This window comes from Bufo gargarizans, chromosome 8 (genome assembly GCF_014858855.1).
Source record: "Bufo gargarizans isolate SCDJY-AF-19 chromosome 8, ASM1485885v1, whole genome shotgun sequence".
In the NCBI taxonomy this organism is placed as follows: domain Eukaryota; kingdom Metazoa; phylum Chordata; class Amphibia; order Anura; family Bufonidae; genus Bufo; species Bufo gargarizans.
Window position 1 is genome coordinate 73,782,162 of NC_058087.1, and position 17,453 is coordinate 73,799,614.

The 17,453-nt window shown below is 43.7% G+C and overlaps 1 protein-coding gene across 4 annotated transcripts in view; it reads left to right on the forward strand.

Moving 5' to 3' along the window:
- The window catches only part of CDK15 (cyclin dependent kinase 15), a 225,216-nt gene extending 207,979 nt beyond the window's left edge, over positions 1-17,237 (forward strand). For all 4 annotated transcript variants that reach the window (XM_044304650.1, XM_044304649.1, XM_044304648.1 and 1 more), the window contains 2 exons: positions 13,059-13,179; positions 16,517-17,237. In XM_044304650.1, coding sequence (XP_044160585.1) covers positions 13,059-13,168 — 110 coding nt within the window. In that variant the 3' untranslated portion in view covers positions 13,169-13,179; positions 16,517-17,237. The remainder of the gene's footprint in view (positions 1-13,058; positions 13,180-16,516) is intronic.
- The last annotated feature ends 216 nt before the right edge of the window (positions 17,238-17,453 follow it).

A 17,453-nucleotide genomic window follows, 5' to 3' on the forward strand; every position in this document is an offset into this window, starting at 1 on the left:
CCCAGGACGCTATTAAAGTCCTGGTTGCCATAGTAGGAGCGGGGAGCGGGGGAGCGGTATATTTACCATCCGTGCGGCTCCCGGGGCGCTCCAGAGTGACGTCAGAGCGCCCCAGGCGCATGGATGACACGCCATGCGATCACGTCATCCATGCATGTGGGGCGCCCTGACGTCACTCTGGAGCGCCCCGGGAGCCGCACGGATGGTAAGTATGCTGCTCCCCCGCTCCCCGCTACACTTTACCATGGCTGCCAGGACTTTAGCGTCCCGGCAGCCATAGTAACCACTCTAAAAAAGCTAAACGTCGTATCCGGCAATGCGCCGAAACGACATTTAGCTTAAGGCCGGATCCGGATCAATGCCTTTCAATGGGCATTCATTCCGGATCCGGCCTTGCGGCAAGTCTTCAGTTTTTTGGGCCGGAGCAAAAAGCGCAGCATGCTGTGCTATTTTCTCCGGCCAAAAAACGTTCCGTTCCGGAACTGAAGACATCCTGATGCATCCTGAACGGATTTCACTCCATTCAGAATGCATTAGGATAATCCTGATCAGGATTCTTCGGGCATAGAGCCCCGACGACGGAACTCTATGCCGGAAGAAAAGAACGCAAGTGTGAAAGAGCCCTTAGTTATAAATGTAATAGAGTTACATTTCTCTAAAATATCACCTGAAGAAGATCAAACCTGGGCTAGAGCAGATATTTGTCTAATAGATTTACAATTCCTGTATATCCCTTATGTATTTTTGCCTCATTGTTTACAAGGAACCCCCTTCTCCCACAAGACCCATTTTGGGAATGTGTCACCTGTTCTGACACACATCCTTTTTCTTATCAGTTTTTATTTTCAGATTGTAGATTTTATTTTATTGCCTGAACATGATTATGGGGTGGTCATCTTGCCTTAAAGGGAATCTGTCACTAGCATATTAGCAAAAAAATTTTTTATGAATCCATGTGTAATAAAGTACCTTATTTCCATATGCCTTGTTCTTTTTTTTCTGCATCTTGTCATTTCTTAAAAAAAACGCTTTTTATGATATGCAAATGAAGCTGTAAGGAGCCCAGAGGGGTGTTATTCTTTGTCCACGGTGCCCAGGAACGCCCCTCTGAAGTGCCGTGCCCGTCTAAATTTGAAAACTAAGAACTCCTCCAAGTTCGCCTAAATCGCCTCCCAGAGGCGCGGCTAAGTGTTCCCCCCCCAACCCCCCACCCAGCGCCGCGCTCTGTGGCAAACACCCCCGATCCTCCTCTCGCCCGCATCCGAAATCCTACGCAGGCGCAGTGCAGGCGATTGCCTGCGCGATGATAAGACGACTGAGGAAACAGCGAACACGTCACTGGGATCGGCGCATGCCCAGTGACGCTGTTGAAGCTTTTGCCCTCAGTCGTCTTATCATCGCGCAGGCAATCGCCGACACTGCGCCTGCGTAGGATTTCGGATGCGGGCGAGAGGAGGAGGGGTGTTTGCCGCAGAGGGGGGTGGGGGGGGAGCACTTAGCCGCGCCTCTGGGAGGCGATTTAGGCGATCTTGGAGGAGTTCTTAGTTTTCAAATTTAGACGGGCACGGCACTTCAGAGGGGCGTTCCTGGGCACCGTGGACAAAGAATAACGCCCCTCTGGGCTCCTTACAGCTTCATTTGCATATCATAAAAAGCGTTTTTTTGAAGAAATGACAAGACGCAGAAAAAACAAGACATATGGAAATAAGGTACTTTATTACACATGGATTCATAAAAAAAAAAAATTTGCTAATATGCTAGTGACAGATTCCCTTTAACATCAATTAGGGATATGCTTTAAACCAGCCACCGTGTATCACAAACGCAATAGACCGGAAGGGACTCTAGGCATATACAGAGGTCATGAGGGGGTAGATAAGTTAGATTTCACCTATTGTGAATGGTGGATCCTGTGTTATCTATATATAGTATATGTGTTATCTGTCATTGTGCAGCACGGTGGCTCAGTCATTAGCCTTACAGCCCATTACACCCACAAACCTAAATGTTTTATGTGGATTATATGTTCTAGACCAACATAAAATAGCAAGTATGTGTGAAGTGAAAAGAAAATGATACATGATTTTCAACATTTTTAATAAATAAAAATGTGGAAATTGTGGCATGCTTTTGTGATTAACCCTCCCCCTCCCGAGTCAATACTTCGTAGGACCACCCTTCGCTGCAGTTACAGCTGCAAGTCTGTTGGGCTATGTCTCTACCAGCTTTGCACATCTAGAGGTTGACATTCTTCTTTGCAAAATAGCCCAAGCTCAGTCAGATTGGATGGAGAGTCCCCTACATGGCTTGTGGCAGGATTTCTTATGGCTTCCTTTCAAAAACTGCTTTCTTCTTGCCACTATTCCATAAAGGCCAAATTTGTGGATTACATGGCTAATAGTTGTCCTGTGGACAGATTCTCCTACCCGAACTGTGGATCGTTGCAGCTCCTCCAGAAGTAACCATGGGCCTTGTGGCTGTTCCTCTAATTACTGCTCTCCTTGCCTGGCCCTTAGTTTAGGTGGACTGCCATGTCTTGGTTGATGATGGATGGAACACTGCTATGTGAGATGTTCAGAGCTTGGGATATTTTTTTATAACCTAACCCTGCTTTATACTTCCCAACAACTTTATCCCTGACCTGTCTGAGGTGTTCCTTGGTTCTTATGATGCTGTTTGATTACTAATGTTCTCTAACAAACCACTGAGGGATTCACAGAACAGCTGTAGTTATACTGAGAATAAATTACACACAAGTGGACTCTGTTTACTAATTTGGTGTCTCATGAAGGCAATTTGGTTACAATGGATTTTATTTAGGGGTATCAGAGTACAGGGGGCTGAACGCAAATGCATACCACACTTTTAAGATTTTTATTTATTAAACTTTTTGAAAACCATGCATCATTTTCTTTTCACATACTTACTACTTTGTGTTGGTCTATCACTCAAAATCCCAATAACATACATGGAGCAAGAAGTGGTGCTTATAGTGACCAGTGTGAAAACTGCAATTTAGGATTTTTCTTCTAAATATAGACAGTGACAAGGAAAATGTAAAAATAACATCACCAAACATTAAAATCAGATAACATATAGTACATGACAATCTCTTTCTAACAAAGCCAGAACTAGCCCTGTATCTCACATGAATCCATAGATCTCCCCATTCATTTCTTTGCTAGATTTATATCAAGCTGACAGCTCAAGGGGATGTCTGTTCTGCTGTAGAAAAGAGGGCATATCCCTGCTCTCCCTATCACATGCTCTATGCCCTACCTCACATGGATCTGCAGTTCCCCATTCATTGCTCCAATTGCTCTGCTAGATTTATATCAAGCTGGCAGCTTGGGGGGAGGGGGTCCTTTTTGCTGCAGGAGGCAGCTGAAGGATGAAACTGAGCATGTGCGGGCATGTCAGTTTAGCAGAACAAGGAAATAAGAAAAAACAAACAACCCATGGTGCTATACAGATAAATGTTATTAAATAACTCAGTGGCTATGCTACATTTTTAATTATGTGCAATTACAAACATATTCAGATCCAGGTGCTGGTTTTAGAATATTTTTCATGGGACAACCTCTTTAAGATATGTTTAACATAAAAACGTATAGACCACTTCAGACCTGGGCATGATCACTAACAACATAGCATATAGGCAGAAGTACATTGATTTTATAGAGCATCCTTTATACCAGTTAAAAGTAAATGAAAGATATATACAAATAGTATTTAGATGTAGCGGTGTGATGGTGTGAAAAATGGAAGTCCATTTGAGAATTGTCAGTATGACCTAATATACATTTATCATGATGGTTCATGCAGTTTCATTGCATTAAACTTCTCCTATACTGTTAAAGAGGTTCTAGTAGAGAAAAAAAATAGTTCCCTCTGGTCTGTAGGTCGTTTATACGTAGAGTTGCACTCTATTAAGTGAATGGGTCTTAGATGTAATAACAGACACTGCCCCTGGACCTTGCTGGCACTGTTTCTGAAAATCAAAGTCAATTTTTTTTCCGAATCTCAGGTTTAGTGCATTTGACCTCTATGGTTCTTACTTTTGAGCAGCAACTCAATAGCTACTACATAGGGTAGCATTCACGATTATGGATTATGAAAATCAAAAAGCTTTATTAATGATATACAATACATACATACATACAGTCGTGGCCAAAAGTTTTGAGAATGACACAAATATTAGTTTTCACAAAGTTTGCTGCTAAACTGCTTTTAGATCTTTGTTTCAGTTGCTTCTGTGATGTAGTGAAATAGAATTACACGCACTTCATACATTTCAAAGGCTTTTATCGACAATTACATGACATTTATGCAAAGAGTCAGTATTTGCAGTGTTGGCCCTTCTTTTTCAGGACCTCTGCAATTCGACTGGGCATGCTCTCAATCAACTTCTGGGCCAATTCCTGACTGATAGCAACCCATTCTTTCATAATCACTTCTTGGAGTTTGTCAGAATTAGTGGGTTTTGTTTGTTCACCCGCATCTTGAGGATTGACCACAAGTTCTCAATGGGATTAAGATCTGGGGAGTTTCCAGGCCATGGACCCAAAATGTCAACGTTTTGGTCTCCAAGCCACTTAGTTATCACTTTTGCCTTATGGCACGGTGCTCCATCGTGCTGGAAAATGCATTGTTCTTCACCAAACTGTTGTTGGATTGTTGGAAGAAGTTGCTGTTGGAGGGTGTTTTGGTACCATTCTTTATTCATGGCTGTGTTTTGGGGCAAAATTGTGAGTGAGCCCACTCCCTTGGATGAGAAGCAACCCCACACATGAATGGTCTCAGGATGCTTTACTGTTGGCATGACACAGGACTGATAGTAGCGCTCACCTTTTCTTCTCCGGACAAGCCTTTTTCCTGATGCCCCAAACAATCAGAAAGAGGCTTCATCGGAGAACATGACTTTGCCCCAGTCCTCAGCAGTCCATTCACCATATTTTCTGCAGAAGATCAATCTGTCACTGATGTTTTTTTTGGAGAGAAGTGGCTTCTTTGCTGCCCTTCTTGACACCAGGCCATCTTCCAAAAGTTTTCGCCTGCGTGCAGATGCGCTCACACCTGCCTGCTGCCATTCCTGAGCAAGCTCTGCACTGGTGGCACTCCGATCCCGCACCTGAATACTCTTTAGGAGACGATCCTGGCACTTGCTGGACTTTCTTGGATGCCCTGAAGCCTTCTTAACAAGAATTTAACCTCTTTCCTTGAAGTTCTTGATGATCCTATAAATTGTTGATTGAGGTGCAATCTTAGTAGCCACAATATCCTTGCCTGTAAAGCCATTTTTATGCAACGCAATGATGGCTGCACGCGTTTCTTTGCAGGTCAACATGGTTAACAATGGAAGAGCAATGATTTCAAGCATCACCCTCCTTTTAACAGGTCAAGTCTGCCATTATATCCCAATCAGCCTGTCATAATGATCTCCAGCCTTGTGCTCATCAACATTCTCACCTGAGTTAACAAGACGATTACTGAAATGATCTCAGCAGGTCCTTTAATGACAGCAATGAAATTCAGTGGAAAGTTTTTTTGGGGGATTAAGCTAATTTTCATGGCAAAGAAGGACTATGCAATTCATCTGATCACTTTTCATAACATTTTGGAGTATATGCAAATTGCTATTATAAAAACGTAAGCAGCAACTTTTCCAATTTCCAATATTTATGTAATTCTCAAAACTTTTGGCCACGACTGTACATAATAATAAAAGGCAGCACAAAGGTGGGACACACAGATAAGGAACAGGACCCAAGGAGGGGCCGGGAGGTCAGCACACCAGAGAACAGGGAAAGCGTATAAAGGAGGAAAAACACCAAGGCACCTCTAGACAAAAAGCCCCAAGCAAGCTGCAACGGAGGCAAATGTGAGGACAATAAGGCTTGGTGAATAAACATAATAAGCGTACCCTGAATGGTGTGTCGATCTCTCAGCTGCCTCCTGACCCAACGCAGTTTCGCCAGAGACCTGGCTTCCTGAGGATGCTGGAATACACACAAGTACATCATGTGGTGTGGAGGTGGTTGTCAGGGCACGCTGGGAGTTGTAGTGCTGTACACATACAGGAGTATCAGACTGTGGCTGCTCTATAGGAATGTACATGCATTTACACAGAGCTGGAGGTCGCGCCCTGCATGCTGAGGAGAACTATGAGCTGAGAGGGGCTGACGATGGCGGAGGTTCGTCCTCTCCTACCTGGAGAAGTCAGATTTTCACCCTTTTTAATGGAAGGGTTAGATCTACAGCAAAACCACCTCTAATCCGCACCGAAAACCGGTGTTAGAAATTGTGGATTTTGTTGTGTGGAAATTTTTGCGAATCTTATGTGCATTCACCCTCAGGGGGCCTTACTATTCACTGCTCTAAAGTGATCATTAATGAGGCCGACCATGTCGCAGAGCCAAAGTAGCTGGGCCCTGGGCCCCTGCCTGCAATACCTCCATCACTGCCATGATTGGTATGGCAACCTTTTTTAATCAATGTCCTCCTTTTTATGGTTCAATCTCTTTTTTTTATTGAATCAATTTTACCATCCAATAAGCACAGGTTAAGACAACATTAGTTTTCTAACAATATAGCTGAGCAAATAACATTGTCATATATCAATGTAATGAAGAAATTACGTCAACTAGGCATTTGGTAAAGAGTATAAAAGAAATGGGCAGTGAGTCAACCTAGATGAGGTCTCATCATGAAATAATTTCTTGCGTTAGTTATTATAAGGATTATGTGGTACGAAGAATGGAAGTCTCTGTCTCAGGCCCAGATACAAACAGGGAATATAGCAAACTCAAAACAATAAGAAAAGACAAGACTTATCTGAAAGTAGAAAACTGGCAACTCCAGAAGCACCACAGAGTACAACCGACCAGCTAGTTAGAAGGCAGAAAGAAAATCTATAAACTGCACCTCCAAGAGTGAGAAGCGGCTACTTATGGGAAAGGTAAATTACCAACAAGCGACACCTGAAGCAAGGGGTGTGGCATTCACCAAAACACAGACACAATAAGATCCACAGTGAACTTGTCAATTTAACTCCTGGTGCCTGCCACGGAAACGTCCGTGACACCTGGATGCAGCACCCGCCAAAGGTCAACCAACCTGAACGCTGAGAGATCAGCTTTGAACCCTTAGGGACACAGAAGAGATGGAGGACTATTTAGTTGAGGAGTCAATGGTCGGGTCCATAACTATATTAAATTTGCCACCTAGAATAACGGGAGAGCCTTCTGCAAATCGAGCCAGTCTCTTGATAATTGTGGAACCGAAGGTCGACTGTCTCTGGTTAGGAAAAAAGACATTAGCAACTGTAATGGTAGTGTGGTCGACTGAGAGCTTGAGAAAAATAAACTGACCTCTAGGGTCTATGTCTGAGGACAAGATCGAAGGGCAGAAATGTTTATGGAGTGCGATGGATACACCTCCTGCCTTTTTGGATGTTGTGAGGCTATCAAACCAAGTCTGGTAGTATCTATTCTGGCACTGGGGCACTGATGAGGCCTTAAAATGGGTTTCTTGGATCATGACTATCATAACTTTTTTCTTGTGAAACAGGTATAGTATCTGGCTACATTTCTCGGCTTTGTTGAGGCCCCTAGCGTTATAAGTGCAAAATGAGAAAGGCGCCATCATGGTGGGCGTATATATGACCAGTTCATCATATTGATCCTGTCCCCTATCCAAGACGAGAACAAAACAGAAGGAAAGAACACAAGGTGGGGGAAACACAAATCAGGTTGAAAGTATGAAGACATGGATTCAAATAATATAATTAGAGCAGGCGGAGCCAATTAAATCGGCTCAGGACACAAAACTACTAGTGAATGACCGCAGTCAAAATCAGCACTGAGTGCTGTAATCCCTAGGTGGGAGTAGGAGAGGTCAAGGGATGGACAGCAGCCTTACTAATCTCCAGCATCAATACAATCTGAATAATGTTAAAGGGGTTATCCCATCTTAGACAATGGGGGCATATCATTAGGCTATGCCCTCATTGTCTGATAGGTGCCGGTCCCACCTCTGGGACCTGCACCTACAAGGAGAACGGAGCTGGGGAGAATTGTGGCTGAAGGACCCCGGGGCCCGTCCACCACCAGGCGCAGCTTCCCGCCTCTCCCTTTGAAGTGAATGGGAGCGCACCGTGCATGCGCGGCCACCACTTCCTTTTATTTCTATGGGGCCGACGGAAATAGCCGAGCCAGCGCTCAGCTATTTTCGGCGGCTCCATAGAAATGAATGGAGGGCGGCTGCCCATGCGCAGTGCGCCGTCCTCAGCTTTCTGCACTCCGTTCTCCTTGTAGGTGCGGGTCCCAGAGGTGGGACCCGCACCTATCAGACAATGGGGGCATATCCTAGCGATATGCTCCCATTGTCTAAGATGGGATAACCCCTTTAAGTATAACAGGACAATGTTACAACGGCTGCCCTAACAGACATTAACTGGAATAAGACCGGTATTGGGCTACAGTGGCTAGCCTTAAATACAACCACTTCTAAGTCTACTTTCACACTCGCGTTTTGGCTTTACATTTTGCGTTCTAATGCATTCTGAATAGAAAAAGATCCGCTCAGAATGCATCAGTTTGCATCAGTTCAGTCTCCATTCCGCTTTGAAGACACCAAAACGCTGCTTGCAGAGTTTTGGTGTCTGTCTGATAAAACTGAGCCAAAACGATCTGTCGTGGCACACAATGTAAGTCAATGGTGACGGATCCGTAGAAAATGGATCTGTCCTCCATTGACTTTCAATGGTGTTCAAGACTGATCCGTCTTGGCCATGTTAAAGATAATACAAATGGATCCGTTCTGAATGGATGCAGACGGTTGTATTATCTGAACGGATCCGCGAGTGTGAAAGTAGCCTAACATTTATAAGTGAGCTTTAGTTCTGAGGAAGTGAAACAAATGCAAATGAAACCAGGCGTGATTAGCTTTTCGATAAGCCGTCGCAGCGTCTTGAGGAGCTCTAGTGCTTGGCTGTGGATGGGTGCCATCTGTCGCGTTGCGGGATGGCTTGGATCGTACAGGATCTTGGCCAATCAGGGAGTTCCAGAGGTGGTAGGTCAAAAGTTTCCAATAGTCTAGGAAAATCTGTTAATGATTTAAACACTGCTGTTTTCCCATCCTTCCTGGCAATCAGTTGGAAAGGGTATCCCCATCTGTAGACAATAGAGTTGTCTCTGAGAGTTATCATAAGTGGTTTTAAGGCCTGGTGAGATCAGGCAAGATGAGGATGTTCTTATTTCCAGAGGCAGATGACTCAGGATTCCTTGCCGCTCTAAGAATGGCTTCCCTGTCCTTGTAAAAATGAATCCTACATATAATGTCCCGTGGTCTGGAAAGGTCACCATTCCTCGGCCCAATGACTCTATGTATCCTGTCTATCTCAATGGGCTTACCTGGGTCTCTATTTAGTTCTTTGGCAAAATATTCTTGTGCCCAGGGCTCCAGATCTGAAGTTGTTTCAGGGAGGCCTCTGATACGTGAATTATTCCTCCTATTTCTATTCTCTATATCATCCATATGTGTGAGGATCTCTTGGATCTGTATAGCATGATCCTGTAGGACCTGGTGATGTGAGACCAGAACTGTCAGTACTTTTTCCTGCATCTCTTCCACCTCCTCCACCCTCTGGCCCACGTGCTTAAGATCTCTGTGCAGGGCTGCCTTATCTTGCTTGTGAGAGGTTTCCAACCTCATAAAAGAAGCATCCATCTCATTTTTAGTGAGCAGCGCTTTTAGATGAAGTTTCCAATCCCAGTCCCCATTTAAGTCTGTGGGGACTGGTGAGCTGACTGACCTGAGCATCATGGCGGGAGATTTCCCCCCCCTGTGATGAGGAGCCAAGAGATGTCGCCATGTGCCTGGAGAGTGCAGGGGAAGATGGATCCGCAGAGCTTGGGCTTACTGCCGCCGCGTATTAGACCGGAGAGTCGGCATTCGTAGACCCAAGTATTTTGGTCCGTCTAGTTGCTGGGGCCGCCTCGGTTCTGTCTCACACTCGTTCTCCTCCAACATGGCCTCCGTTCTGGCTTCGACCCGATCTGCTGGCTGGAGGTGGCGAAGAAGCGGGAGATGCATCCTGTCTCACGATCTGCTGGTGCGGGGTTTGATGAGGGTCTTTTCCTGCAACCTACCATTTGTTCGGTGCTGCTGTAGATGTCCTGTAAGCGGGGTAATGGCTAGAGGTGTTCAGGAGCTGAAGAATTGTGCTGCTCACACCGCCATTGGAAAGCTCCACCCCCTCAATGTCCTTCTTTTTGATACTTTATTGTACAACAGACAAATTATAAAATTGCAAATGCATGCAACTTTTATCCCATGAAACCCATCATTAACGCTTATAAAATTGTGTATAGCCCCAGCATACAGAAGAGCAACAGGAGCCTAGTAGGCTAATATGGTTATGATATTAGTGAAGTATTCCCTTAGCAATTGGTAATTTTAATGATCTACGGTGAACATTTGATCCTGATGCTCTTATTTCGTAACATAAATCAGTTTAGTAGGACCAAGGGACACTTGTTAGCAAAGATTCAATTGTGCTGATAAGATATCTGTGGTGTTAAGTTAGGGAATAGATACAGTAACCGCTAGGTAGAGCACCATTTGGAGATAAGTGATCTCTTAATTAAGATGGTAAGCTTCCACTGAAAAAATATACACAATGTAGGAAACAGCAAGTGAAATAAAGCCACTAAGCACATAAGATAAAAAAAATAGAAGATGAAGAGAGTGTGGAAGACACAGAAGATGCCTTTGCGCTCCGGCAATTTCTTATTAACGCTGAATCTGACAGTCTAATTACCTCAGGAGCCTCGCGCTCTGAATAAATAAATATGCAAGTGACTGCTTAGAATGGGGAGATGGGAGATAAACCGCCTCGACAGGCAGACAGCGAGAACAGGTTATTCTCAGATAGCATCTGTACAGTGGTATATCTTCTCCAGCTTAATGAGCTGCCTTGAATGTGCACAAGTTTCTGGGTTGAAGTGATTTTCACTTTAAAAAGTTTAACACTTATCAGAATACTTCATTCAGGCTACCCTACCTTAGCTGACGAGTATATTTTTCTGTATTAATAAATATTAACCCTTACAACTGAGCTATTATGTAGATCGGGGTTAGGTACGTTCATTTTTTAACATTGTTTCAAGTGTTCTGCTGGTTGCTATTGGAAACAGTCAACAAACTTGTGAATTGCTATGGGCTACAATACTGAGCATAACTCTATATCTTGACAAGATAAGTAGTGCAATATATTCACAAAGTTACTGGAGTTTTTTTTTATGTACACAAATTGTACATGGAAACAGTTAAGGCTAGTTTCACATCTGCGTCAGTGCCTCTGGCAGGCTGTTCTTGTAGGAGTTCTCCGTATCCAGCATTGCCAGATACTGCCGCCTGCCCCCTTTGAGTATAATGGGTTCCGGCAGAGATAATATGCAGAGATTCAGCTGGACAAAAACCGCTGCACACAGTGGTTTTTGTCTGGCCAGTTTCCCGGCATTCTCTGCTGGAACAACCGTCCGCAGATATGAAGGTGGCCTATATTGTGGGCAGAGATGTCTTCACACAAGAGACGTTCCAACAAATTGGAAAATGTATGTGTAAATTAATGAAGTGCTTCTATTGTAAGAGTTTAGTATTACCCTTGAGTATGAAAAGTAGCTTAGGACTGGCACTCATTGAAGAGACTCAGATTTGTATTTTCATTTTTCATGTTTGTACTTATTTTCAGTCAATGCTTCATGGAAAAAAAAAAGCTAATATATTGATACCAGCCAAAACAGAGACCCATCATTAGACAGCACTCTTTTCGGGTTCTTGCCCCTCATCAGTAGAAAGCAGGTTACTGACTGGCTGAATGGGATCAGGGGGAGGGGAGTTATTGGCTTTCATGGAAGAGACCATAAAACGGTTTATGGAAAAGTATGCAATTTACCCTTGAGGGTAAAGCCTTACATGGTCCTAAAAGGGTTTTCTAACTAAGGCATCCCCTATGCATATGTCCTGTTAGGGCATATGGCTCTCACTATGGCTCCATGTAATTCTATTGTAGCAGCTGCTGATTGCTGGGGGTTTCTAAATCGAGACCCCCAGTGATCAGCAGATCATGGAGCTGACTTCATTTTAAGAGTACGACCACAGGGCACAGTCATGTCATGGTTGTAAGGTTGCCATGCTGTGTTCGAGTACCATGCTGCTGAAAGTGCTTCAGCGGTCTCTAATTAATTTAATGAAGGCCACAGTGTTCAGTGGGTCTGTATTGTTAATTGGCCACCTTTAATACCATGCACCCATTAACAATACAAACCCACAAACAGTCAGGCCCTTTAGGCTCCATGGTACTCGAACACAGCATGGATGAATCTCGACTGTGACACAACTGTGTTGGGTGGTTGTACTCTTAGGGTATATGGCAGGCATCTCAAACTGCGGCCCTCCAGCTGTTGCAAAACTACAACTCCCAGCATGCCCGGACAGCCTACAGGTATCAGCCTACAGCAGGGCATTATGGGAGTTGCAGTTTTACAACAGCTGGAGGGCCGCAGTTTGAGATGCCTGGTATATGGTCTTCATGAGATAAGCCCATTTTGTCCAGTAGTAGGCCATTGCTTTAGGCAGACTTTGGATGGTTGTATCTATCATACAAACGGTTTCAGAGGTTGCACCTAGGATAAAATACACTAGCAAGTAAGCATGTCTATTGCACCAACATGCTTATATACATAACAGCATTTCAACCTTGAGTGGTAATCATAGGAAATGAATATCATGTATACATCTGGGGAAAGCAAAATATATTCACCTTCTTTAGAGAGCCTCTTGTACTGAGTCTACAAGAACCATATGGCAATTTGTTTCTGATACAACTTGTGGTAGTTGGACAAGTTTTGGTTACTCAGTGCAGCTTGCTTATAGGTATTGATTATCTAAATTAAGCCAGTTTTTCTCATCATACAGTCACGGACACTAAAGTGTAGTATGTGTGAATCAAAGTTGCATCTACAAAGACTAACTATGCATGTGTTTACTTTCAGTTCGGTCCATATTCACTGTACCTGGGCTGAGCCTTAAACCTGAAATCCGAGATCTGATTTTCCCACATCGGAAGGTTTCTCAGCCAGCCGCACACCATAAGCCATGGTGAACATTACTGAGGTAAATTTCCTGACCACACGTTTATATGCCAGTGTGACATACATAATCAGATAAGCTCATAGTACTCTTCATAGAAGCAGACATAAAGAAATAACAAAAATCCTTATATATCGTGCAAAAAAAAGATTGGTGAAAGCTTCATTTTTCTGAAACAGAGGTCCAAACCCTGCATAGACAAAGGCCCCTTTCAGACGAGCGAGTTTTCCCACGCCGGTGCAATGCCTGATGCGAACGCATTGCGCCAGCACTGAATCCGGCTCTTTTCAGTTCAATGGGTCTGTGTACATGAGCGTTGTTTTTCACGCATCACTTCTGCTTTGCGTGAAAATCGCAGCATGTTCTATATTCAGCATTTTTCATGCAACGCTTGCTCCATAGAAGTGAATGGGGTTGCGTGAAAAATGCATCGCATCCGCAAGCAAGTGCGTATACTGGTACGTTTTTCACTGATGGTTGCTAAGAGATTCTGTTTGTAAACATTCCACTTTCTATCACGCGCGTGAAAAACGCATCAATGCGCATTTCACCCGCGTGATAAAAACTGAATGCAATCGCAAACAAAACTGACTGAACTCGCTTGCGAAATGGTGCGAGTTTTCCTAAACACACCCTGAACTCATCCGGAGCCAATCCGTCATGCTCGTGTGCAAGAGGCCAAAGAGGTAAATGATAAACTCCTGGATGCATGCCACCATCACCCAAGGGAGACAAGGAACTTACTACATACTGTTAGTTATTTTATTACAGTTAACTCCAGATATATGGACCGGACATAGAAAACAATTTCCAGTTGATGGGCTGTTTTCATTTCAAATACAATACAATACAAATTTATTGTTAATAAAAAACAGCACCACATACCTATTACATCCAGTGATGTCTCCTCTCATGTAGACTTTCTCTCTGCTCATCTTCTCCATTTGGCCTTGATGACTTCTTTTAGCTGCATCTCGTCTCTGCAAAGTTTGGCACATAGACATATTCACTTTTTCATCATCATCCCCCTCCTGGGCCCCAATATTGTCATCCTGCTGCTACCTCCAATACTGTACCCACTATGCTCCCCAATGTAATACAGATAGTCCCCCCCATAGTAATAGTGCTCCTAATTTCTATCAATAGTAATACTGCCCCTTACAGTACCTCAGTATCAAAATGCTGTTCAAGAGTGCACCCATAAGTAGCAGTGATGAATAATAATGCTCCCACAGTACCCTCAGTAGTAGAAATGCCACCGTAGTGCCCCCAGTAAAAATAAGGCCACCCTATAGTGCCCCTATAAGGCACCCTTTTGGAGCCCCCAGTAGTAATAAAGCCAGTTTATAAGGCAGCCATATAGAGCCCGCAGTAGTAATTAAGTCCAATATAGTATCCCCAGTAATTATATTCCCCCCTAGAGTGGGCCCAGTATTATGTCCCACTGTAATAGCTCCAGTAGCTATAATGCCTGCTGTAGTAGTCTCAGTATTTATAAAGCACCCCAGTAGTGCTTCTAGTATTTATAACACTCCCTTGCAGTGCTCCCTGTATTTATAATGCTACTTTGGGGCCCTAGTATTTATAATGTCCCTTGTAGTAGCTCCAGAAGTTATAATGTCCCCTGTAGCAGCCCCAGTATTTATTAAGCCCCCCTGTAGTGACTCTATAGTTCTAATTCCCTCCTTCAGTTATAACCCCCCCTTGTGCCCCTGTATTATAATGCCCCTTGTACTTCTTCAGCCTGTATTAATGTCCCCCTGTAGTGCCCCCTGTATTATAATGCCCCGTGTAGTGCTCTGGCCTGTATTAATGCCCCTCCTGTAGTGCCTCCTGTATTATAATCGCACACATGCAGTGCTCCTGCCTGTATTAATGCCTTCTGTAGCGCTCTGGTCTGTAATAATGCCTCCCCTAAAGTGCCTCCTGTATTATAATTCCCCATTGCATTGCCTCTAGTAGTGCCAACATGTATATATATGAAAAAAACCTCACCTGACTCCCATTCCCCACTGCTGTCTGCAATGCAGGCCACGGGCCTCTACTGGTCTACAGCCTGAATTGCCACATTCTGGCACAGGTTGTCAAAATTACATCACTGTGACCTCCTATGTCGGATCTCAAGGGGCACAATGACATGATCACAAACCCCTGCCTCCTACGAACACCTGTGTCAGGATTCAGGTGTTCATGACCAGGTCATCACGTCACTTGAGACCCAGCGCAGGAGGTCTTGATGACGGCATTGCTACCTCCTGTGTTGTTCTACTGCCTCATAGGCTTCAGGTCCAGTGTCCTATAAGGCTTAATGGTAGGAACTAAACCCTAGGTTCCCCTGGTCTCGGCAAACTGCCATCCCTCGGAGGCAGATCAGTCACCTGAGGCAAGATGAGCATCTCACCTCATGGCAGATGTGGTCCTGTTGGTCACAGGCCGCAGATAATTGTCTCATGGGCCATATGCAGTCTGCGGGCTACATATTTAAAACCGCTACTCTAGTATCAGCTGCAGGTGGCCATAAGTTTATTCATGCAGTGAATTTAGAAATTTTTAAAACCATCTATATGGAATTAGTCAAGAAAGAATTTTGGTGTTCAAGGGTAGACTTTAAGTTCAAAATTAGCTTCAAGTGTGGAAAATCCTGTGTTTTAGAAATTTCCCCCATATGCTGCTGACCATATGCTTCCCTTGGACCTCCAATAAGCAGTGCGAGTGCTGATGGATGATAATCATCCATTGGTGCTAGTTAGCGCTAACCTGATTACACAGGGCGAAGAAAACTTCTATAGATGATCGGCAGCACATCCCTGATTACACACTGAGCTGCCAATAAACGGCATCTTTCGTCCTGATGAAAGATGCCCATCAGCCGTTAAATGAGCGTAGCTCGTTCATTGGCTGATTGACTACTTGATTACACGGACCAATTATCACGAACGAGCATTCGGATTTCAATAATTGCAGTGCAGTCTAAGAGAAGAATGCTAAGTATCACACATATATGACAGTTTGGTTTGTTTGTACATCTATTTATTAAGGGAGACACAGGAAGTAAGGAGCGCCCGCGATACAAAGTGCGGTGTCATGTGATCCTTCAGATGTCTTATGTTTTTCTTGGGAAGGGACTAATCAAAGGAAAATATAGTAGAAGGAAGGAACTGGTTAAGCTTGATTAAGTTTTGGCCTCCTCCAGTTACTGAGTAACCTGTAGTTGTGAATTTGTTTGTCTTTCATTTGCTGTAGATCACTTGCCCATGATCATCGCTGTTCTTAGTAAACTGTTCAGGAAATATTGATACCGAGTGGTATATTGCACATTGTATGTTTATAAAGATCTCTTTGCTTTCTTCTTTTTATCTAGATGGACGTTCAGCCGCCAGCTGTTTGCACCCATTTGAATGTATCAGCCTTTCATCCTACTTTGCACTCGTTCCCCTACCTGCTGCCTTCTTCTTAGAGAAGCCATCCAGAAATAAAAGAATCTTGCACCTTAAAGAAATATAAGGCTGCGTCCACATCTGCATATGGCATTCTGTTCCTACAAAGGAGCAGAATACGGTAATTGCCATATCTGTAATATCCGGGACCACTGCCGGGGCCTGCCAAATCCCTATTCATTATAATGGGAACTGTTGTGTTTCCGGCATGAATGCCAGCTTTTTACCGGAAAAATAACACTGCATGCTGAATCAGAATACAGGAATGCCGTAAGTAGATGTAGACATAGCCTAAACCCTGCTTTATCTAGTCCTCCACAGCAAAAATGATTACTTCTCCCACAGTTTTGCTGCTTTCCTATCGCAGAGACTTAATGGAAATGTGACTGCCTAGTAGATGTTGATCAGTAGTACAGATATTGATTCAGAATATCATCATATGTTATGCCCAAATGAATGGGGAATGTTATAGAGACAGGTCTCTTCTGCCTTTTACCTGCAGATCATGATATTTCTGGATTGAAATTAGAATTTGAGTCTTAGAAATGTTCACTTTTTTAACAGATCTAGTACTGATTACTAAAACTTTGCTGTACATTGAAATATAAAGTCGAAAAACCGCTGACATCATATAAAATAAACTTATATATGATACCATTTCATTGTTGGGTTTAATTCTGTTATTAGAAATCATGTATCTGTGGTCAGTTTGTACTGTAAAGGGTTAGCTTGCCCGTTTAGAGATTCCACAGTCAGACTTAGTTCTCACCATTCTGGTTTACACCAGACATCCCCGCCATCATCCTGGTTGGCCAGCCAGCTGGACCTCCTGATTGGTAGAACGACTGAGACCTGTAATTG